We start from the raw sequence: 25,256 nt of genomic DNA on the forward strand, positions 1-25,256 counted from the left end.
CTACAGGATACCCCGCAGGCAGTAGCACTACTGCAGAGCAACAGGCACTCTGCATGTGGAGTTGCATGGAGCAATTCTCTGATCTACCAACAGCCGGGTCGGGAATTTGGAATAGTGAGCATATTTAGTGAAAAAAACAATCTTTACACTCGGACTCCTATGTTGCTGTCTGCTGACCATGCTTGCACAGCAGCCATTGCTGGAGAGGATATGGGAGAACCATCTACCAGCTAAATTTGCAAAGTGAGGGTCTTCAGATGGCATCAGCTGCATTCCCCATAGAAAAATATAAGGTTGCTGTCAGAATTTGGGGGACTGCAGCAGATGACTGATACTGTATGTGTGGTGCTTCCTCATTTACCCTTTATGACCCATTGCATACTTTCGGTGTATCTCAGTGATAGCAGTGTTAAAGTAAGGGAATGATTCCCTAAATACAAATAATATGGTTTGGTTATTTTGGATTTTGGTACATAAAGCATTGTAGCTCATATAAAAAAAAACATTGATATTCATTCTAATTCAATGTTATTCTACTCTAGCATCTACCGGAAAATGTTCACAGTATTTTCATACATTTAAGTGTTAAATGGACGTGGACAAGGGGTCACAAAATGTTAATACTTTGGGATCATACTAAATATTTGTGAAATTATACAATTTTTTTAATGATAAATAGGCCCACAAGACTCTTATTTTGGGGCGTGCATTAGTACATGCAGAAGAACCATATGTGTTTTTCAATTACCCATGTACATCTGTTACATTAATATTAACAAACTGACTTGGAAAGTTTTTATATCCACTCTATATATAATAGAATACTTAACTATTCTAGGCTCTATTAGACTGGTTGTTTATCCCCACACACGGAAGCACCGACACTGCTTGTGGTATGATTAAAAATAAACGGTAAGCCCGCTTGGCATGCTAATGAAGAGTTATGGATTTGTGTATGGTTATATGTATGATAGTTATTACTACACTGTCCTGTTTGGGTGGATTCTTTAGGTCCTGCTAGACTCTATAAAATATCCCCTAATAGAGCCACTTTAAATGGAAGTTCTGGGGCAGACAGTGGTCAACTTGTGCTAACAGTGTTCTTCCCTCTATCTTGTGTGATATTCAGATCCACATGGCAAATCAGTAGTGTCTCTAATATGATTGATTTTAGTTTATCATCCTCATGTTTCTATAGATTTTTATTTTTTATTTACATTTTCTTAGTGCAGGACATTGCAGTAGCGCATTACAATTGTACACAGTAATAAAACAGGTAACAGACAGATGTGAAGGTAGGAGGGCCCTGCTGCAAGCTTAAAATCTATAGGGACATAGGAGGGATACAAAAGGACATTGGGGCAAAAGGGGTGAGGGTGTCATTAATGACATTTAGTGCACACACTAGATGATTTGCACTATATATTGATATTGACCGTATAGGTAATAATATATCACCCAGTACCCATCATTTGTTGTTACTTAATTGGGCATCGCAGTATTTTGCACATATTCCTTTGTCATCAGGGTATATTTATTTATTATTTATTTACAGTTTCTTATATAGCGCAGCAGATTCCGTTGCACTTTACAATAGTAGACAGTGATAAAACCAACTGGGTAACGACAGACAGACTTGGAGGTTAGAGGGCCCTGCTGCAAGCTTACAATATATAAAATATATATGTACAGAGCTCACCTTATATTCCCAATGCACACTAGTGTGGTAACTTCTCAGTAAATCTGGTAGTGCAAGCCCACAAATGACATCACACCCACTCTAAAATTATGATTTGTCCCACTGACAAAGGGAGGGTGATGATTGCTCTCAAAGGATCCTATGCAAATGTTTTAAGAGGGAGCTTACCACTATATTTAAACATATATACTGTAGCTTCATACCGGCATACGATTATCCCCCCTTTGGGGTCACTGTTTCAGCTTATTTCTGTGTACAGTACCTTGATTATTTTTGATTTGACAGCATTTTTGAATAATTTGAGGGCTATTAGTAATATTCCAAGCAGGATTTTTTTTGTAACATCAATTATATCCAGACTTTTTATACCATTATCCCAATGATGCCGGTATTGAGGCAGTTTGTCAGTTGCTTAATAACAATAAATTATATAACGGTCCTAAAGTTAATATTGCGTGCCACCGCTCTAACAATTAATAAAAATCGCTTACTACCCCATGTCATTCTCTGATCCTCGGGCACAATACCAAATATAGCCCAGTGATCTGTAAAGGGGATATAATTCACAAGGTGGTCAAGCGCAAATTTCTGAACCTGGAGCTAGAACAGTTTGAGCATAGGGCAGCCCCAAAAGTAATGATATAGGTTCGCCTCATTAGTTTGACACCTCGGACAAACTGCAGAGGAAGTCATCCCAGCGAGGAAATGTCTACGGGGGGAAAGGTACGCTTTATGAAAGATGTTTAGAAACATCTATTGGTACTGTATTGCAGGCATTAGCCTCCTGGAATGCAACAAAGCTTTGCATAGCTGTGTACAAGTTAGGGCGGGCATCACTATGGTCCAAGCCTTCATGCCAGTACCGAAAGTATCGTGATCTATGATTTGCCTAAATAAATTGTAATGTATGGAGATGGCTTTTCGCTCGGCCACCCCAGACAAGAGCATTGTGTCCAAGGTGTTTGTCCAATCCACATCTGAGAAATGGTGTATCACCTCTGTTGCATAATGTTTAGCCTGGATATAGGCCAGGGTGTACCTCCCAAAAGAGGGGAAAGACTCTGAAGCCTTGTTGTATGACATTGGTTTCTTCAAATCAAAGTCAATTAAAGCTCTAACAGAGGACAAACCCTGGGACCCAAGACCATTAAATGGGTGGCCAGCCAATACTCCCTGGAATTCTGGATTGTGTAAGAAGGGCATTTAAGTTTAATCTGTGTCTGAGGATATGCCATATCCTACTTGTAGACCAAAGCAAGGGATTCAATTTAACTCGGTCATCTACCTCCCCATCGTGCCTATAAGGAAATCCTATCAAACCGATGTCATCTAGAAAGGCCTCCTCAATCTGTGAGTTAGCGTACACCTCCTTCCCATGTAACCCATCCCTAAGGAAGCAGACAATGGATGAATGATTGTAATGTAAAATATTCGTGAAATTTATACCCCCGTTAAACACCGGCTGTTGCAATTTTATATGTGATCTTTTAACGTTGGTACTCACTTAGAAAGCTTTCTTGTATGATGGCAGGTTCTCCTTTCCGCTGGATGGTTTGAGATCGTCCAATGTGGCCCCATCGTACGTGAATGCCTATAAGTTTCAAGTTGAACTTGATATCTTCTTTAATGATGGTCTTGTAGCTGACATGATTGTCTTTTATGCCAGATACATAGATGATCATTTTGTGATTTGGACAGACACATAGGAACAGTTTGAGACTTTCATGACTGCACATAGTAATTCCCTTAGTCCAATCAAATTTACGTAACACATTGATTTGTGCATGGTTAATTTTTTGGATATGCAGGTTACTGTAGGCAAGGGGAAGATACATACATTTGTATATAAGAAAGCTACTGACAGAAATACTATTTTTCCCTCTATGAGCTTCCACTATATATAATTAAAATATATGGTTTGCCATTTTCTCCATTTATTAGAGTGAGTCGAATTTGTAGTGATAATACTAAAGCAATTGATCAGATAGTGCTGTGATGTTGAATACAGTTTTGTCTAGGGGCTATGAGTTGTCCTTTTTTATAGCATGCAAAGGACTGATGATCCAATGTAAAGCACAGAAAAAAAATTACAATGGGCTAATCACTTTAATGTAGAAAACAGTAAGATCTGAAGGGCAGTGACATTTTTTGGCCTATTGTAAAAAGTGATGGGTCTTTAAAACTTAGACTGAAATGATGCCTTGTTATAGGAGCAGCCATAATCTAGAGACTGGGTGATCAAGATGCATGGGACTGGGATGGACAATGAATTGACTACTAATTTTTTACTACGGAAGACTGGATGTTGTAAATGCCTGTAATTGTTTGACCTGCAATATTATATTTCAGCTGACAGATTTACTCACCCTTATAGTGGGAGACACTTCTTCTTTATTAGGTACTCTAGTGTTCATTCTAGCACGCTGCACCTTTCAAAACCCACACAGTTCCTCTTTCCTATCTGTGGGTGTTGCTCTCTAGTACAGTCTGGTCTGTGTCTTATTGCTGAAATACAGACCAATCTATGCTAGAAGCAGCAAACCAGAGAGCGATACCCCAGGCAGGAAGGGATGCAGTGTAAATCCCGGCGGTCAGGATCCTGGCGTTCAAAATCCCGACGCCGGAATCCCGACACTTTCTCCCTCCGTGGGTGTCCACGACACCCTCGGAGGGAGAATAAATTAGTGTGCCGAGCGTAGCGAGGTACTGGGCCCGCTGCGTGGCGAGTGCAGCGAGCCCGCAAGGGGGGGGGGGGGCGATCCACGTCCCCCCCTTGTCGGGATATCGGCGGTCGGGATTTTGAACGCCGGGATTTAATAATGAATCCGGCAGGAAAGAGGAACTTCATGGGCTTTGAAAGGTGCAGGGTGCTAGAATGAACACTACATTTCATCACATGTACTACAAAATGTATTGTATGCATAATGACATACAGTATGTGCATGGGCTTTCCTATATGGGAGAGACAGATAGAACTTGGGGGTTAGCTGTACATTGTTCTTCTATACGGGCAACCATTAACCCTTTGAGTGCCAATGTTGCTTTAAGCGATCCTCAATATATCCGATAAAAATGCCAGCATCGCTCTGGTATAAAATACAGACATGTATAAATACATACAAATACAGACATGTCAATTAAAGTTTGTGTGTGTGTATATATATATATATCCCTAGACCACAAAGTTGGCTATTTATAATGTTCTTTGCCACTTTTTTGCTAATATTCTGCTACTTTTTAAGTTAAATGTCCTCAAATTTTTGTTCGTTTAATGTGAATTTATGGAGTGGAAATTGCTATGTTAAATATCAGTGCAGCAGTACGAAGATACTATGCAATCCACAGTGCAAGATGGCACCACTAACTAAGCACACCATTTCACTCTACTTCAGTGGTAGCCAACCCTAGCCCCCGAGAGCTACCAACAGTTCACATTTTCCAGACAACCTAGCAGCTGCACTCATTAATCACTGACACATTTTTAAAGATACACAGATGGAGCTAATTAGCTCACTTGTGATTCTGTGAGGAGACCTGCAAAACATGCACTGTTGGTAGCTCTCGAGGACTAGGGTTGGCTACCCCAGGTCTACTCTGAGTATGTGTCACACTAAGAGCAAAGCAAAATGAGGACACCTCACTAATGTATGTATGTATGTATGTATGTATGTATGTATGTATATACATATCCAGTTATACACTTTGTATACGAAAGCATTTAATTCAACATGGAGTCGGACATTATCTAGAAATTCAAGTCCATTTTGATGTGCCCAATGTTTCTCACTGGCAATGTGCTCAGTATAATCAATGGGCATTCAGCATCATATAATATTTATTTAAAAATACCTGTATTCATTTATATTTACTGAATTCACTTGGTCTCATTAAAATACACAGCAGGTTGTTTGCATAAAAGATTTTCCATAAAATAATCATCACTGGGTTTCCGTTTTTCATTTGTTTTGAGATTGTATCAAGAAGTCAGATCTGTGAACATCAGCACCTGTTTCTTTGCTTTACAGAGCTCAGTGTGCGTCACTGAGCATATGTAGGAAAGTATAGAGAGGCATTACATAACATTTATTTGCTGTTGTCAAAAATATAAATATAGAAATAAAAATATACATAATTGTATCCCAAGTAATAATATAGTCAAGTCCAAAGTTTCCATATCACAAAGGCTGTTAACACATTTGAATATGTTTTCTTGAACTCCATCCAGGATTTTATTTGCAGCATTGAAGGCCCTGGGCAAAGCAATGCCACCCATTCATGAATAAACGTGAATCAATTAATCATACCTTACCCCCTTCTGTGGTCCGCACTATCTCTCCACTTGCTTTCCTACAGTGAATGACTGTCCAGCCATTCACCAATCAGCAAGTGGACAGCCATTTGGCATATTGCTGGAGGGCAGTTAGCGATTGCTGCCTGACCACTCTGATTGTGAGTAATTCAAGGCAGAATTCTCTTTCTGCATCCCAAAAATCTGCAGGTAGGGCTGATGCTAATGCTAGATTTGGGTGGGGTTGTGTTCAAACTGAAATCTAGATTGCAGTGTAAATATAAAGCAGCCAGTATTTACCCTGCACAGTAAAAAATTAACTCCCCCAAATCTAACTCTCTCTAAACATCTGATATTTGCCCCAACTGCAGTGCACAGGGTTTTGCCCATTTTGAGAACACATTTGTTCTGAATTCAGGTCTGAATTGGGCTCAGAGGTGTAGAAATATGGTTTTTCGTTCTATAGATGTCCCTTTCAGTTAGATAACAGGCTTAACTGGAAGCTATTTCAGGACAACTATCCTGAAATATGCAGTAGGGATATGTCTTAGGGTTGGGTTTTGGGTTATACAGTACCACAAAACTTTGTCACCTTAAGCCAGGGCTGGGCAACACCAGCCCTCCAGATGTTGATGAACTACACATCCCAGCATGCCTTGCATCAGTTTCAGCATGGCCACATAGCAAAACTAATGCAAAGCATCCTGGGATGTGTAGTTCATGAACATCTGGAGGGCCGGTGTTGCCCAGCCCTGCCTTAAGCAAACTGAAAGTAGAATTAATGACACATTTTGTATTTTGCTGTAAACAGATTGAAGAAGATTATACCGATCCCAGAGCAGAGCATGGTGCAGATGTTGTGCTACCTACTGGAATGTCTCCTGACTAAGGAAAACACACCTCCTGACTGCCCTAAGGAGTTGTATGAACTGTACTTTGTGTTTGCTGCGGTGTGGGCCTTTGGAGGAGCCATGTTCCAGGATCAGGTGCGGTACCTCTCTTATAATAACTTTCTTTGTTTATATAAAATATGCATTATGGTCGTTGCTGTGGTTCCATCAATGTTTTGCATTTATAGAAGCTCAAATTTATGTTTCAGTAAATGGAACATTGAAAAATAATCACTAGATATAGACTCGTACAAGCATTTATCCTGTGAAAATCAATAACTAGAGATGGTCAGTGATGATGAGACAGGCAGTGGACTACCATGCCAGAGAAAACAATAGGGAGCTGTATTCTGAATTAAGGCCAATTATGTCACAAACGTCTTAGAAATGTTTAGTATTAGAGATTTACTTGGGTTGTTTAGTAAGACCATTTTGCTTTGGCGCACTATTCACATGTGTAGTCCAATCTTTCCTGGAGACGTGTTCAGAAAACATGGTCACGTATAAGTAGGTGGGAGGTTTAACCGCTTTTTGCCGTTTGTACAGGGATAGGCTCAAGTGGGATGGTTAGAGTCAGGCTGTGGAAAGGGCAGTTAGGGTTAGGCTGAGGGAGTGGACATTAGCGTAAGGCTGCAGTAATGCATACCTCCCAACTGTCCTGCTTTTCACAGGAACGTCCCGGCTTTTTGGGACAGGGGCCGACAGTGTACCACAAGGCGGGGGGGGGGGGTGGGGGGAACAGCTGAGAGTCACCCCTGTCATCCTTGAATAGACGCTGTGCACATGCACACAACATCTATTCCTGCAGAGGGGCGGGGGGCATGGCTAGCAGTTCATGTATGCGCTGGCCAGACCCCCAAAGCAACGGAAACGGGGACGTGGCCTCGCTAGTATAGGCCATGCCCCCCAAATCTTTATCTCTCTTCAATGTTGGGAGGTATGGGTAAGGGATGGTTAGGTCAGGGAAGTGGACCATTATGGTTAGGCTGCAGGAGGGGACAGTTGGTGTTAGGCTTTTGGGAAGGGTTGGCTCAGTTATGGGAGAGGAGGGTTATGGTTAAGCTGCAGGAGGGAGCAGATTGGGTTAATTTGTGGGACAGGAAGGTAATCGTTAAGCTGCATGAGGTTGAGGTAAGGCTATGGTTAAATGCTCACTGTGATCTGTCACGATTTTAAACATTGGGGTGCCGCTTTTGGCATTCTGACCGTAGAGATTTTGACAGGATTTCAGTACCATCCCCTTTATAGACAGCCTTTGGAATTTCAATTCACTATATTCATCTGAATTTCAGGCCAGTAATATCCGATTATTCTCTATTTTTTTTCACATGCGTCCAGCATTTTATGCTCTGTTCTTTATTTTCTGCCCAGACCACGGTTATGTCCCAATTAAATAACAGAGCAGCAGTTAAGAATCCATGGTCATCCCAAATATAACTATAGAATATATATGATGTCTTATATGAAATAAATAATAAGGGGGCTGTAAATATTGTATTGAACTCTGCACCTCTGTAAAAAGAGAAATACCACAGAAACTTCACCTTTATTTATTGTGTAATAGAAACTTTCCACTATCTGCGTTCATCTAGGCACAACAGTATGTTTATATACAGCATGTATTACTGGTGCATTGGAATATCACCAGCTAATTGCATGCTCTTTGAGTTAGGACTGATGGAACCTTAAAACATCTGTAAAATTTTAATGATAAATATCTACAGAGCCAGTTTTTCAGCATGTCAGAACACAGCGTCCTGAAACAAGCTTTCTTGTAAGATGTTAATTCTATTGTCTCCCAGGCTCGGTTAATGTTTTACGACTTGTTCAGATATAATCTTAAGGCTCCTTTTATTAAAACTGAGCTGAGATCTAATATAGCTGTAAGATCATTGCCTGCTTACAATATAGAAGAATTATGGGGATTACTGTAACTGGCATATACTATTTTCATTTAACAAAATATTTTCCTCTGCTGCTGCATACAACATTAATCCAGAGGCCGGTCGAAAGAAGCCAAGGCAATATAGATAATGGGATTATAGAAAAAGTTTTGTGCAAGTGAAAGCAGCAGAGGCTGATATGAAGAGAAGCCTAAATTTTCAGTAAAGATGGCATTCATTTGAGTTAAACTGCTCTTTTTTTTTTCATTTCACCATCCAGTAAATGGGCACTTTCGTTTCTGAATCTAGAAAAATACATCCAGCAGAGTTGTATATGCATGCTAAACCTGTACAGCTAGCCGCTGAGTATAATATAATTTGTTCTTCTGTGTTATAATGTCCTTATATTTCCCCAGATCACTTTTGTTTCTTAACTCTATAGAATGAAATAATGATTTCCCTATACAAAAGTTTGTTGTCATGGCCTACTGATGAATTGTTCATATGACATATACAGTATGAGAACAAGACATATTGAAACAGACCAGACTCACAAATATAAGGGGACAATAAATATACAGTATTAAACATATCTGCTACTCAACCAAGCAGTGGTAGGCACTGTTTAACCACTTTAACCACCAACTGGCAAATATTGTTTCCAAAAACTGCTCAGAAATTGTCAGGTTTTATATGATTGAATTAGGTCAACACCTATTTTTCATAAAAACATTGGAACACTGGACACCACAACCGTTGGACGGCAGGGAATCCCTTAAAGGGCGAGGTTTGCCGCAAATGCAGCGTGTCTGCTGCATTTTGTAGCAAGCCTTGCCATTTTAATGGGCACACTCGCCATTTCTACCTTGCTGAAAAGAACCAGTGAGGTAGAAACGGTGAGAATATGTGACCATGATAACACAACTTGCTGACAGTCACATCATTGTGCTCCCTCCCCTATTTGGCCAAGTTATAACAGCAATTAGAAACATCTAGAGCAGGGGTGGTCAAACCTGTCCTCAAGATCTATCAACAGTGGATTATATATATAGTAGGAATGAATTCAGCATGTTTGAAAATGTGACAGTTTATATGCCCAGACTTATATGTTATTGTGTATGGGATGGGTTTGGGAGTTTGATTCCCCCTTTGTTGGTATGGCTGATCTGCTCCAGGTTAGCACACCCTAACACTTTATTAACACTTATGTTTTTCCCTATCACATTGTATGTATAATTTTAATCACACCTTCACTCTCTTACATAGCACTTGTTATGTGCTTCTTATTAACCCCTACTAACTTTCATTTGTGTGCTGCCCTGGAGTAGTCAGCCTGTGCCGGCATGTTGGGGGCCCACACCCCAGACCCATACCCAATATTAGGGATCCCCCGTGACACAGAGACACCTTGACATATGGCATGGGGGCTTAGCCCTATATCTGCAGATATATGCAACCAAGATCTCTGTATTATCTAATTAATATATGTATATCTCTCACTCAGTGTGCAATTGGGATACAAAATGTTTGTTTCCTAACCAGAATTACCCCTCCCTTTTGGCACCTGAGTGACCTCACCTCTGATTGAGCAGCTTGCCAACAAATGAAATGTGACAATTAGTAATGACTACAACTGTGCACCAGCTAGGTGATTTGGAAAACCTGGATCGTTGGTAGATCTGGAGGACCAGTTTGGCTACCCCTGGTCTCGAGATACACAATTTTATATGCCTCTGTGTCTTCGTTCAGTGCTACTTCAGTCGCATTTAGTTGAGCAAACCTCTTCATGTACTTGCAGTGGTGTAGCTAAGTGCCACGCAGGGCAGCCGAGAGGAATGCCGGGCCCTGGTAAAATTTTGGGGGTGTGGCCTAAGTGTGTGTGGTGTGGGCACCTCCCACACTTAGGCCACCCCCCCAAAATGTTTAGAGGTGGGTAAAAGAAAACTCTAAAAACTGTAATCTCAGACGCAGCACACACCTACAGCATGTGCTGTGCTGACTGCAGGCTCAGCATGACCTCTCACGCTGTCAGTGAGACACTCATGCTGAGCCTGCTGTCAGAACAGCACATGCTGTAGAAGTGTGTGCTACTGGTGATACCCGGGAGGGACGGAGGGGGAAGGGAGGGGTCGAACCAGGGCCCCTGCGGGGCCCCTTCAGCAAGCCTGGGCCCGGGTAATTAGTACCTGCTCCCCCCCTCTCTCGGCTCCCCTGGTGCCACGGTGCCCGGAGCAAGGGCATGTTTTGCGCCCCCCCCCCCCCCCCGATTTGTAGTAGGTGGGGCTCTTGCACGGCGAAAACGGGGCCCGGCCTAACATTATACCACACACGAACCCCTGCCCCCTAGCAATGAATATAGCACATACCCTCAATTACTAATACAGCACATATGTCCCCCACCCAATAATAAAGCACATACCATAGGTCCCCCCACAGATAGTAATACACAGACAATAGGCCCCCCAGAGAATAATGCAGCAAATAACCCTCTCTAGATAATACAGCACATACAGTAGGTCCCCCTTAACAGATAATGATACACATAGGGCCTGCCACATATAATACAGCACATAGGTTCTCCCCAACACAGATAATGATACATCCCATAGGGCCCCCCTACCCCACATACAATACAGCACATAAGTCCCCCACAAAAACAAAGATAATAATTCAGCACATCAGGGTTAGTTATCTACCAGTTTGCAGAGGGGAGGGAGGCCAAAGGGATGGAGTAAAGTCATTCTGGAACCAAGCAGGCAGGAAAGCAGGGGCACTATGTAGGTAGTGGCTGCTGAGCTCAGGCTGGACAGTGTTGCGCCAGCAGTCCCTCCTACCTGTAGTAGCTGGCAGAGTGCACTTGCAGTGTGAGTGGGTCCGCCGGCGCGGGGCTGTGTGATGTCATATGATCCACGGGGCACCCGCAATTCTGGAGGACTAGGACCGGCCAGGAGCAAGGTACCCGCAAGCGTGCCAGTCACCCCCCCTCCCCCCTGTGCGCACTCCTATAGGCGGCAGCCACATACTAACAGCCGCTCCCCCCGTGCGTACCACTATGAGCGGCAGCCGCATACTGACAGCCGGAAGGCAGGGAGAGAGCCTTCCGGCTGCAAGGTGTTCCTGCAGCAGCGGCTGGCCCAGCGCTCCATCATACTGCGGGTAATCTAATGGGGGACAGGTCACATGGGAAGGGAGAGGAGGCAAAAAGATTGTGTATGTGGGTGTGAGGGCGTGCGGCAGCAGCAGGATCTGTCTTTGATGGGCGCAGGGGGGAGCGTAGGAGCCGGCGGCAGAGAGCACGGCTCCTACGCCCGGTGACATGTCGGCGCCTGGAGCTGGTGCTCCACCGGCTCCGCCCTAGCTACGCCCCTGTGTACTTGGCCTTTGGTTGCTTGCCTCTTTTTTTCTCCTGCCATGCATATGGATGTTATGTATGTGCATGCATTTTGGAGCACAAATGCAGGGCGGAAGTGTCTATTTTGCAAAAACAATACAAACGTACATTAAACTCTGCATGAGCCCTCTTCCTCATCCTTTTTGCATTATCCTAAATTGAGTAAACAAATGTAACCCCTTTGGTGTGCACATTGACTGCTACTGGACATGTGGCATCATTCTCACAGTGAAAGACAATGGTTTGGAAGATATCTGTGATTCTGGGGCTAACACTTATGCCCAAATGAATACATTTCCAAATGTTATACAATATCGCACTGATAAATGAAAGTCTATTAAAAGGAACACTTGGGTCTAATTAAACTGTAAATCCATTTTTGAAAATGTAAACTCTAATCTCAAGACATTGACATTGTTGATTCTAGTGGAACCTGTACTCCATGTAAAGAGAAGCTTTTTTTTTTTCTTTTTCCTTCATCTGAGATTATATGGTAAAAACTATTCTGTGAAATTACATTTCTTTCCAGCTTTGGTTCCTCCTGTGGATTGGCCTAAGGTCACTCATTTAAATTCTGTGCTTTAAGTTTTAATCTCTTGCCACGCCATTAAATCAATATTAAAAAGCTTGCAAATGTCAAGGCTTTTGTTGTAAATCGAAAAAAAAAAAAAGTTAAAAATACTTTTAAAAATAAAATTAATTTGAGCAGTCTATTGACCTTACTAGTCTTTTCCTTTCCGTGACAGCACACGTCTGTCGACATAACAGTTGTATGCTTAAAACAGTAATTTAACTGATCCAAGGTATTCTAATCTTATTCCTCTAATCAAAGAATAACAGCATTTAGAACTGATTCTGAGTGGGACATAAGAGGAAATGCAGATGGATGTCTGGTCCGATATTTCTGTTTTGGGCATGCGCTAAATAGTTAAAAGGCATCTGCACATTCGCTAGCTATTGGCTTTTTCACACGCTCATACGGACAGAGGGCCTAATTCAGACCTGATCACAGGGCACATTTTGTTTGCAAATAGGCAAAATCATGTGCACTTCAAGTGGGGCATATGTAAAATGTGCAGAGAGTTAGATTTGGGTGAATTACAGGTTGAGTATCCCTTATCCAAAATGCTCGGGACCAGGAGAATTTTGGATAACGGATTATTCCGTATTTCGGAATATTTTAATATTTCAATGATGTATCTTGAGGTATCTTGCATTTATGTTGTACATTTACATCAAACACATGAAATAAACAGAAATATATTTTATTTGTGCATAAAACAAGGTTTCAAAACATGAAACAAAGTTTGTGTACAATCTCAGGCACTGAATTTAAATGCCAAGCAATCATTGTCTTGTACATATATAGTGCCAGTTACATATCATTCCCTCAGTAGTGCTGTTACAGATGTCCCCAGTAAGTTTTTATCCCCAAAAAATTTTTTGGTTCACTTTCTGGAATGTATGGTTTTCGGAATAATTTGGATAACGGATATTCGGATACGGGATACTCAACCTGTATTTTGTTTCTGTGCAGGGTAAATACTGGATGCTTTATTTTTACACTGCAATTTAGAGTTCAAGTTTCAACAAACCCCACCCAAATCTATCGCTCTCTGCACGTTTCATTTTCCCCACCTATAGTGCACATGGTTTTGTCATTTGCAAACAGAATGTGCCCTACGATCCGGTCTGAATTAGGCCCAGAGTTCACTAGTGCGTCATTCCATGGGAACAAATGTTACATGAAAATGACATTTTCATGGAATTACCCTAGTGTGCTGTATGCAAAAATCCTTCAACAGAGCCCACTATCCATATAATGGGCATTTCTGTACAGTAACTGTGCACGGAACATGTGAATGCACAGAGGTGTTCTATTTTGTGGGAGCCACATTTGCATGTATGCCAGCTTGTTTGCCTGTTTGTAGCATGCAGATCAAAATTCACATGTGCTTCATGCCTGACCTAATGCTTATTTCACTAGCACAGTGGCTAACATTGCATCCTCCTATGGGTTTGTTTCTGACAGTATCCAGTGTTTGTGGATTTTGTATGTTCTATCTGTGCTTCCAGGGGTTTGCTATGGGTGCTCCCAATTTGATCACTATTGGGGCTTTGCAGGTGCTGGAGCTGCAGTGTTGCAATGGTGCTTCTGCTCCTGTCGCAGTGCCTAGTTTACTGCAGCCTGATTGACAGGCTGCAGGTTTTTGGGGTCATGACAGAGACACCATAGCAAGCAGCTGCAATGTTGATCTAATGCTGCATGTTTGCCATATTTTCCCTCAGCCACAGAGTTTGAAGACCTTACAGCAGAGGACTTTGTGTCCACCTCTGAATCAGGCCTTTAGACTGTAAGCTCCAGTAGGGCAGAGAATGTTTTGAATTATTACATATTCTCTGTGTAGAGCAATATGTAATATGATGATGCTATGTAAACGGATAAAATAAATAATAGTATTTCATTTGAATATTCAGTTTTGTGTTTACGGTAAGTATTTGGGTAGGTAACCTTGTTGTATAGTGATATTTGTTACACGGTGGCAGTGGAGGAGGGCCCGCATCGTGGCTGCCCCCCTCTTCCGCAGAGGTAAGAGCTGCCGCTGCTTAGTAGTTACTGCGTACTGCCAGGTATAGCTGGAAGCTCTTAGCTTATCGTAGACAGAAAAGACATCATGATGAAGCATAATAGACATCTTGTAACAAAACTGAGAAGCTCCTATTATTTATAACACTTCTGTCAACAAGATGTTTCCTTTACAGGTTTCCAACTCTCTCACTGTCCCTATGGGGTAAATTTACTATGATGAGAGTTCTATTGAAGATGGGATGTTGTCCATAACAACCAATCAGTTTCTATCTATTATCTAGAACAGGGATGGGGAACCTTCGGCCCTCCAGCTGTTGTTGAACTACACATCCCAGCATGCCCTGCAACAGTTATAGGATTGCCAAATAGCAAAACTGTAGCAAGGCATGCTGGAATGTGTAGTTCAACAACAGCTGGAGGGCCGAAGGTTCCCCATCCCTGAACCTACAAGGTGGTAAATCAATAAGATGTACAATGTGATTGGTTGCCATGGACAACATCCCATCTTCAATAGAACTCCCATTCCCTTAAGCAAATTTGCCCCCGATACTGTATAATGTGCTCATGATAGTATATAGAATGTCATCAACATTCCCTTCCATTAAAAATGTATTTTCTGTCATATCTTTATTTCTCATTTAGCATTGTTTGGTATATGTTATGAATGTTACAATAAACTTTAAAGGGATTTTCACCTTTCTCATACATAACCTTTATACATTTTTATTTAAATAATTTGTCAGAGCTGCTTTCTGCCTACATTTGTATTACTGCAGCGCATACAGCCGAGCTGGGTATTACTCCATGTGCAATGTATATGTACGATTAAGATATTTCTTTATTTAGCAAGTGGGGCATGCACAGACTAAACAGTATCTGGTCGAGATTGGCAGTCAATAGGCCTACACCATATGGCCAACATTGACATTGTTGACATACAGAATGTTGACAAATACAAAGGTTGACGTGGCAATGGTTGACATGAGTTTTCTTTCTTTGTTTTTACTTTTTCCATACTTTACCATCCATATGGACTCCGATTTGGGTACGGTAAAGTACCCGAAGCGTGGCAAGCCATGCAGAGCTAATTTGTGTTCCACGTGATGAACACAAAACCAGTGTGATGTCGCAGTGTAAATGATTGCTGCTTTAAAAAAACTGGAGATTTCTTCCCAAATCTCTCACTTTCTGAATCTCTCATCCTGTTAAATCTCACCCCTCATGTCTACCTTTTCATGCGTCAACCATTGCAATGTCTTTCTTTTGCTTGTGTTGTCTTCTTGTCCATATCAACCATTTGGTATTACCTATTACTAGGCGACCTAGACACCATTGACCCATTATACCATAGCGGACTAAACAATTTGACATGTACAGATGGACATCCCTTTTAAAGAATTTTATTGATTGTGATTGGGAAAGATGGCCTTTGTCAAATGGTACAGTATATGAATCCTTGTTTTATTCTTATGTGTTGCCAAATTTTTATGTGTTTTTTATTTTACTGCACGCTGCATTTCCCCTACTTACCTCCATCCTCTTACTTATTTGTATTTCTGCAGCCCTCCGCCATTCTCTATTATCCTCTATGAAATATAATTTTAATTTAAAGTCATTTTGAAAAGGAAAAACAAACTGTAATTACAGTACAGGTATTGTACTGTACTGTGACCATTTTATGATTTTTCTACTTCTTGATCAAAAGATTCTGCAGCAGAATATGTATCTAATGATATTTGCCCTATGTTTGTCCTCCAGCTGGTTGATTACAGAGTGGAGTTTAGCAAATGGTGGGTGACTGAATTCAAGACCATCAAATTCCCATCTCAGGGAACCGTGTTTGACTATTACATCGACCCTGAGAGCAAGAAGTTTGAGCCGTGGTCTAAGCTCATCCCAAAGTTTGAATTTGATCCTGAGATGCCATTGCAGGTCTGTGATTGTACTCTTACTTAAAGTAGTTCTGTTTTTAAATATCTCATATATGAGAAGCTTAGCTACAAGCATTTCTAACTCTTTTACCAAAATGTATTTTAACATTTTTGTATTTCGGCTTCATTGTCCTGAATTGCAGTTCTAAAAAAAAATAGTTTTGTCCAAAATTGGGTATTTATGGATGGATTGGGAAACAGTTTAGGCAGAGCAAGGTGGTGGTTATTTTATCCTGTGTTTGCAACTTAAAGTTGGAAGCACTTACCAGTATCAAGTCTTCTCCAGGATCTCAAGTCTATTATTGTGGTTTATAGGTACACAGGACTCTAACCAGTTCTTTTAGATGATCACATACAGTACGCACAGTATGCATCAAATATAAACACAGAGAAAATGATATTTATATTTACACTTGACCTTATACAGTATAATACCATCTATAAGTGTAATGATAGCAAATGGTTAAGTTGCAACTTGCAAGTGGATAACAGTTATGTGCTCTAAAAGGTTTCATACTGTGTATTGTTACCTTTAGTAGATGGGAGCTAATCCAGACATGGATGGAGTTGCTTTTGCTTCTGCTCTATTGGGTGCAGCATTGATAGCCCAAGATGTAAATGCAGAAAGAGGCATCTAATGCAAGTAGACGCCTCCTGCTGCAGTAGTAAGCCAAGCTCCTAGGATGAAGCATCGGATCACTTCAACACTATTGGGCAGCGTGCGGCACACATGGGTTGCGCGAGCTGATTTGTAGTGTTACACAATGCAGCACAGCTGCACTATGTGAACACATACTGTACATTGAAATATATGTGTTCACCTTGAAATTTGGTCGTTCTGTAGGACCCACCTCTTATTTTTTTAATGGCCACTCAGGAACGCTGAATGGGACCCACTGGGTCGCGATTTGTGGCGCCAGTACTGTGTAATGTGAATGTCATTTTAATTTGCTAATATATACTTTGTGTGTATATATACACACACACACACACAGCAAATACAGACAAAAAGCAGCATGGGGCATGTTGTCTATTTTCTATAATGCATAAAATAGGCAAAAAATGCACAGTTTACAAATGTACTGCAGTATATTATCCTATGCTTGTTTCCTGCCCTTGTGTGGCTGACCCTTCCTTTCTTCATACGCAGGCTCCACAGTGTAGATAGAACAGTGGGTAATACGTGACATTATTCTCAGCAGAAAATGATCCCAACCCAAACGAATAATACAGGATAATATGTGAGTTGCTCCTTGAGAGATAACAAAATAATACTAAGACATTTAGGGAAAAAATGAAGTGCAAACAAAGAGAATTCTGGGAGATAAATTTATCAGCTTTGTGTTCCACACACAATGCACCTGAGTCGGAATCCTGCTTTTTCATCATATCTCTTTCACTGAAATCTAAGCAGCATTTAACTGGTTTTAAGAATAATAAAAGCACAACTCCGCTGCATTGTGTGGCAAATTCTCTGTTGTATATATACAATAAGATTTTCAAATCATTTTTCTGCTGAGAATAATGTCACGTATTACCCACTGTTCTATCTACACTGTGGAGCCTGCGTATGAAGAAAGGGGTTGGGATCATTTGGTCTATTGCATTATGGTAGAAAGTCATTAGGTCGAATCCATTAGGTCGACATGCTAAAAGGTCGACATGATTGTAGGTCGACATGGGAAAAGGTCGACATGATTCTAGATCGAAAGGTCATTAGTTCGACAAGGTCATTAGTTCGACATTGTCTATGTCGACATTCACAAGGTCGACATGGGGTTTTTCACTGTTTTTTTACCTGAATGTCAACACAGTCGACATGGACACAGTTTAAAGTGCACTGCATCCCCTCGCAACGCTCGCTGCGCTCGCGATGCGTCGGGCACGGTGCCTCGCTACGCTCGGCACACTATTTTATTCTCCCACCACGCCCTAGTGGATGGTAGGGCATGAAATACCGCCTGTCGGCACATGTTGGCTCAAAAAACAGTGAAAAACTCCATGTCGACCTTGTGAATGTCGACATAGACAATGTCGAACTAATGACCTTGTCGAACTAATGACCTGTCGAACTAATGACCTTTCGAACTAGAATCATGTCGACCTTTTCCCATGTCGACCTAGAGTCATGTCGACCTTTTAGCATGTCGACCTAATGGATTCGACCTAATGACTTTCTACCATAATGCAGTAGACCAAATGACCGCATCCCATTCGTTTGACCCATTATTGAAATCTGTAACTAAAGAAAACATACTGTAGAAGTTGAAAGCTCAAAAATGACCACTGTTCCGTTATTTGTGACATGTTTATTGCTGAGGCCATTAAAAATGTAAATGATTTGCAGTGATTTCGTTATGGTCTAATCCTGAGCAGGATTTTTTTTAAATTGTAGACATTCTAATCCATATCAAAATCATTTTCATGTGAGTGTGAACATAGAAATGGACCTTGTCCTGCTTGTACAATTTGGGATATTTTCAAATACCTGTCTTAGGCTGTATGCAAGTGAAGGATATTATTATTATTGTTATTATCATCTAATACCGCTTTAACACTGCCAAAATGTTTAAAAAAACTGTATTTTTAAACGGTATTTAAAACGGGTCTGAGCCTTCACATTGCAGTAGATTACCGTTTAAATACCGTTTAAATACCATTCACATCAGTCAACCCGTTTAATCCCCTGAGCACGTTTCAAGGCAGAATGCAGGGGACAGCCTATCACAGGTCTGTAATCTTTTTTTTTTTTTACTAAATACCATTTCAGAGCCATTCTCACTGCATAAAAAAACGTCTCTGAAACGTGTAGGACTTTGCTTTTTAAACGTTTTGAAATACCAGTTATCTTTAACCCGTAAATCAACTCTGGTGCTTTCCCACTGCAGCCTAAAACGTTTTGAAGTGGGAAAAACGGCAATATACCGTTTACAAGTGCAGTGTGAAGGGGGTACAATTCTTCCATCTAAGGGGGGTACTCAATGTCAGGGGTACGGCTGTCGAGCAAGCTCGACAGCCGTGCCCCTGTCCCGTTCTCGCTTTGCTTGACACCTGCAGGGATGCAGAACAGGGAGAGCACCTCTCCAGCACAGCACCTCCCTGCTTTACATACCCTGCTGAGCGGCTGGCGACAGCTCTGCAGGTCACTCTCACTCTACACTAGTCTCACAAGCAGCTGGGCAGCTTGTTCCCTGGCTTTTTGCTGAGGTGCACAGCTCAGATCCCGGAAGAGCAGGGAGGAGGGGGGCAGGACCGTGGTGCTGGGCACTTTGCATGTACCAGGATATAGTAATGTAATCTGCGGCTCTGTCCCGCACTTGAGCTCAACAAATGGCTCTGCACACGATTAGACATGGCTCTCTTGGTCAATGAATAGATGCAGGGGGGTTTCTGGGTACTCGGAACCCCTCCCCTGTGCGTGCGCCACTGCAATAAGGAGTTATCATTCTCCATTTAATCACTTTTTGAAGATTAATAAAGCTGGTCCAGTGACTGTAGGAGGGGGTCCCTGTCATATTATATGTGTATATTACATTTGCTACATTAAATGGTATGCCAATACCTGTGTGAATAACATTTTCTTCATATTAAACAGTTTAGCAGTTCTCCTTACAGGGACTGTGGTAGGACACAGTCTGTGATCATGTCTGTGTGACAGTATGGCACTCCTCGTGTCAATATCTTGTGTAGCAGCATAGTAAATGTAAGAGCAGGCATTATATCTATATGTCCCATTTTGACACTTTAGTATTGTATTGATAGGAGAACATTATACCGTATATACTAGAGTATAACTCGATCAGAATATAAGCCAAGCACCTAATTTTACCTAAAATAAACTGGGAAAACTTAGTGACCCGAGTATAAGCCGAGGGTGGGAAAGCAGCAGCTACTGGTAAAATAATACAAGGACACCACAGGCTGCTCCCCCTACATAATACAAGGACACCACAGGCTGCTCCCCCTACATAATACAAAGACACCACAGGCTGCTTCCCCTACATAATAACAGGAAACAACAGGCTGCTCCCCCTACATAATAACAGGACACCTCAGGTTTCTCCTCCTGCATGGGACACCACAGGTTTCTCTGCCCGCATGGGACACCACAGGCATTGTTCAATCCAGCTCACGGTCCAGTGTAAATGGGTGACCCGGGTCACAGCAACCCGGGGCCCATTCTCACCAATGAAATAGCCGGCACTGAGAGATGATCCCATCTTCAAGCACTGGCTCCAAACCCACATTACATGACAGCAACCACCAGGCATTAATGCCAGTAGGGACACTGGTGTAAAAGGCCACAAGCCTTTTAGCCTCACTTAAAGTGTGACTGACCTCCATCCCCTGTACTGGGGGGGGGGTTGCAGCTGCCGCGCTGTCTGGCTCCAGAGAGGCGGTGGAGGAGGGTGCACAGCCGCCGCTGTCCTCCTGGTGTGTCCGCCGCTGCCCTGCTCGCCGCTGCCCTGCTCGCAGTTCTCAAGAGGGAGGTAGAGGGTGCCGCTGACCGGCTCCACGTGAGGAGGGAGGTGCATGGCGGCAGCCACTGGCTTCCTTTTGCGGCGCAGATGCCCTGCTCTGTTCTGTAATGGCCAGGCCTCCTGCACCATACATGTCCTCAATGCAGGAGGCCGGTGGCCATGTTTCTGTAGCCGCGGCTATCTTCCCTAAGCCGCGGCTACAGTATTAAAGCCACTGACTCGAGTATAAGCCGAGTGGGGTTTTTTTCAGCAAATAAAAAGGGCTGAAAAACTCGGCTTATACTCGAGTATCTACGGTAGTCATAAAATTAGCATGAATTTATTGTTATGTGCAACCTTCCTGGACAGAAGTGGTCTTAGGCTAATGTCATGTGTGGCTCTACACAGTAATGTTTGGGTGGATCTACTACAGTATGTGTAAAGTTCATGTGTACTTAAAACATGCATTATTAATAATAGGCCAGATGTATTAAGCCTGGTGAAAAGATAAACTGGCGATAAAGTGGAAGGAGAAAACGCACCAGACAATCAGCTGTGTTTTAAATATAAAGGCCCCCATACACTACGCGATTTGTGACCGATTTCACCCGATTCTGGAGTATTGGGCAGAGAAATCAGGTGAAATTGCACAAATCGCGTAGGGTATGACATCCGATCAGATCCGATCCGCGGTCCCGTACACATCGGATCACATTGTGATGTCGGACGGTCTGCACATAAGATTAATCTTATGTGCAGCCGGCAGAGAGCAGGTCCAGGGGAGCGGAGACCGAAAAGCAGGGTCCGGTCCGTGGGAGCTGCGCTAGTGGGGTAGTGAGCTAGCGGCAGGAGAGTTGGCAGAGAGCGGGGTTCGGTCCAGCTGCAGGGGTTGTGGGCTAGCGGCAGCAGGACTGGAGAAGTAGCGGCAGGCGGGAGAATAGGAAACATCCTATTCAAAAGACTGGGCGGGCAGGGCGGCCGCTGATTGGCTGAGCTCTCGGCCAATCAGCGGCCGCCCAGTCTTTTGAATAGGACAAGTTGGCGTAATGTATGGGGGCCTTAACAGTTGGGAGTTCATTGGCTGGTGCGTTATCTCCAGTTTATCTCTTAGTCAGGCATAATACATTTGCCCTAATTTTTTTTATCATATTTTCAACAAGAAAATATTTTCATTGATGGCATGTTTGTGGGTTTTCAGGCTTGTCTTGTTCACACTAATGAGACCATAAGAGTTCGGTACTTTATGGAAAAACTGCTGGAGAAGAGGAGGCCAGTAATGTTGGTTGGCAATGCAGGCACAGGAAAATCCGTGTTGGTTGGAGAAAAACTATCTTCTTTAGACCCTGATGAGTATTTAATCAAGAATGTGCCATTCAACTATTACACCACATCCGCCATGCTACAAGGTAATGTGGAAACTGACTTATTTCTAAGCAAACATTTGTTTATAGAATCATTACCTTTTACACCAGCCCTGCAGACCCAAGTTTCTACAGGAGGTTGTGCAAAATCCCTGGTCTGCGGGCAGTGTAAAAGGTCTTAACCAGGTTGTGCGACTCGCTTCATCAACCCAGCAACACAAGTTCAACCAGGATCGCTGTGTAGTGTAAATGGGTAACCCGGGCCAATGTGACCCGGGACCCGTTCACTGCAATGACCCAATGCTGGGTCAGGAAGTTGGTCTAAAAGGGAGTGCAAGCTGGGTCGAGTCCAAAATCTCAGGTGCGATCCGGGCTTGCTGGTTTAAAAGTTGTATTAGAGTGATATATAAATCATTATCTTTTTTAGATAAATGCTAGCTGGGTAAATGCTTGTGCTTCTATTTTACACAGATAGTCATAAACAGCAACTGTTAAGGCCCCCATACACTACATGATTTGGGACCAATTTCACCCTGTTTTGGAGGATCGGGCTGAGAAATTGGGTGAAGTTGCCCAAATTGCGTAGCGTATGACATACGATCTGATCTGATGCGCGGTCCTGTGCGCAACGGATCAGATACAGAGGTCGTACGGTCTGCAATAAGATAAATGTTCTGTGCAGCCGTCAGTGAGGCAGGTAACATGTCCGGTGGAGCGGGGAAGGCAAGCTGGGTCTAAGGGGAGCTGCAAGAGAGGTAGCGGTAGCGATAGGGTCCTGGTCCATGGCGGGGACCGGAGAGCAGAGTCTTGGTGGAGCTGCAGGAGAGGTAGAGGTAGCGGTAGTGGCAGAGATTGGGGACCGGAGAGCAGAGTCCAGGGTAGCGGCGAGCGGCAGGAGCATAGAAAAAAACCCTATTCAGAAAAAGAATAGAAAAAATCCTATTCAAAAGACTGGGCGGCCGTTGATTGGATGAGAGCTGTTGATTGGGATTTTTTTCTATTCTCCCGCCGCTCGCTGCGGGGACCAAACTCTGCTCTCCGCTCCCTGCCCCCTGCCTCAGACCCTGACCCTGCCGCTACCGATCCCTCTCCTGCAGCTTCCCCCGGACCCTGCTCTCCTGCAGCTCCCTTACATGTGATAAATCAAAAAGAGAAATACGTGGGGCGCTCAAAGGTAAACAAGAATATGAATTTTATTAAAAACACATACACACAACAAAATAATCACATTACATATGTATATATAAAAAAACACTAAAATCAATGAATGGCACTGTACCACAATTATAAGCACTGGATGAATGTGCACAGAACAGCGTGGACTCTCTTCCCTTTCCAATTGGGGAGGGATGGTATATGTTTAAATGATCCACTTATTTTAATGGAGTTGGTGTCCACTTTTGCTTGAACCATATGGATTTAAAATGGCCAGTGTGCACACTTTAGTAGTCCACAGCAATAACACTTGCTTTTGTAAAAATAGACAATATTGAGTAAGTGATGACAAGGACTTCTGTTGTGTATTGGAAACAGTGTCCGTCCTGTTATCACAATAATAGGGCTCTTACCACTCCGTGGCGCTGGGCAGTAATGGAAAGCTCTGGTGCATATAGCAGCGCTTGCTGCCTCCGTCTCTCTCAGCTGACCTGTTTGTAGGACCGGATCAGCCGGCTGAGTGAACCCGACAGGAGCCGCCTCTTCGTTGTATGCCTTCTGTAAATTCCCACACAGCGCTCTGCCACAGCATCTGTGTTGCTTGGAGGGAAAAACAAACTGCAGCTTTGGCGTGAAGGTGATTCCGGCTCTTTACATGTAGCAAGTGTCGGGGAGACGGGAGAGCGGCACTTCAGGACTTCAGAACGCGTTTCGCCGCACACTGGGCGGCTTTCTCAACAAGGTCAAGCCAATTTATCACATGTAAAAAATGGCACATCAATGGCCAAATCTGATCAAGCTCTCCCGGGGAGCTGCTGGGAGAGCTCACGGGAAGTCGGGGCCAACTTGTCCTTAGGACAAGTCGGCCTAATATATGGGGGGGCCCTTAGGCTTCCATCCACTAGTCAGATTTGGCCTGTTTTCGTCTGAGTCTCAGATCCATCTGATGGAAAAATCCTTGGTGCTGCACCATCTGATCTGAAGCTGTCAGGGGTTTAACCCCTTGAGTGGTGGGTTTTGCTGGGGCAGGACAAACCTACCACAGCAGGTTTGTCCTGCCCCAGCAAAACCCACCACAGATCATAGGAGCCCCTCCAGTCCCCCAGGCTTCGCTCCAGCATTTGTTGTGCTCCCCTGCCACCGCTGCCCCAGCAGCCAGTATTAGCAGTGAGCACAGACGGCAGGCTCGGGGATGTTTGCGACGGATCGGGAGGACTCGGTTGCCTGAACTCCTGAGCACTCCCGAGTTCCCCCGAGCCGCCCGAACATCCTCGTGCCTGCTGCCTACGTCAATGTAGTAAAGTAAATGGCGGCTGGGGAAGCGGCAGGGGAGCTCAGAGGAGCTCCGGCGTATGATCGCTGGAGCAGAGGTGTTAGGGGGGCGCAAAGGGGGGGGGCTCTCTAGAGGTGGTGCACAACTGGACACCACTGGCACGCACCTACTGCATATTAGTGGTATGCCACCCAAGTGGTTAATATAAAATTGATTGGATGCATCTGAAGTGAATAGAGTGAAAAATCAGCCCAGATCAGATAACTGGGAGAGTTCAAGGGAAATCTGAAGAGATTTGTAGCTTCAGATATGTCTGTATAGTGGTTGGGGGGCTT

The 25,256-nt window shown here is 43.1% G+C and overlaps 1 protein-coding gene across 2 annotated transcripts in view; it reads left to right on the plus strand.

Moving 5' to 3' along the window:
• DNAH9 (dynein axonemal heavy chain 9) overlaps positions 1–25,256 on the plus strand; it is a 367,658-nt gene that overhangs the window by 124,637 nt on the left and 217,765 nt on the right. For both annotated transcript variants that reach the window (XM_083148325.1, XM_083148326.1), the window contains exons 37-39: positions 6,799–6,973; positions 16,500–16,673; positions 22,331–22,538. In XM_083148325.1, the coding sequence (XP_083004451.1) occupies positions 6,799–6,973; positions 16,500–16,673; positions 22,331–22,538 (557 nt within the window). The remainder of the gene's footprint in view (positions 1–6,798; positions 6,974–16,499; positions 16,674–22,330; positions 22,539–25,256) is intronic.

This window comes from Crinia signifera, chromosome 6 (genome assembly GCF_055691185.1).
Source record: "Crinia signifera chromosome 6, ASM5569118v1, whole genome shotgun sequence".
In the NCBI taxonomy this organism is placed as follows: domain Eukaryota; kingdom Metazoa; phylum Chordata; class Amphibia; order Anura; family Myobatrachidae; genus Crinia; species Crinia signifera.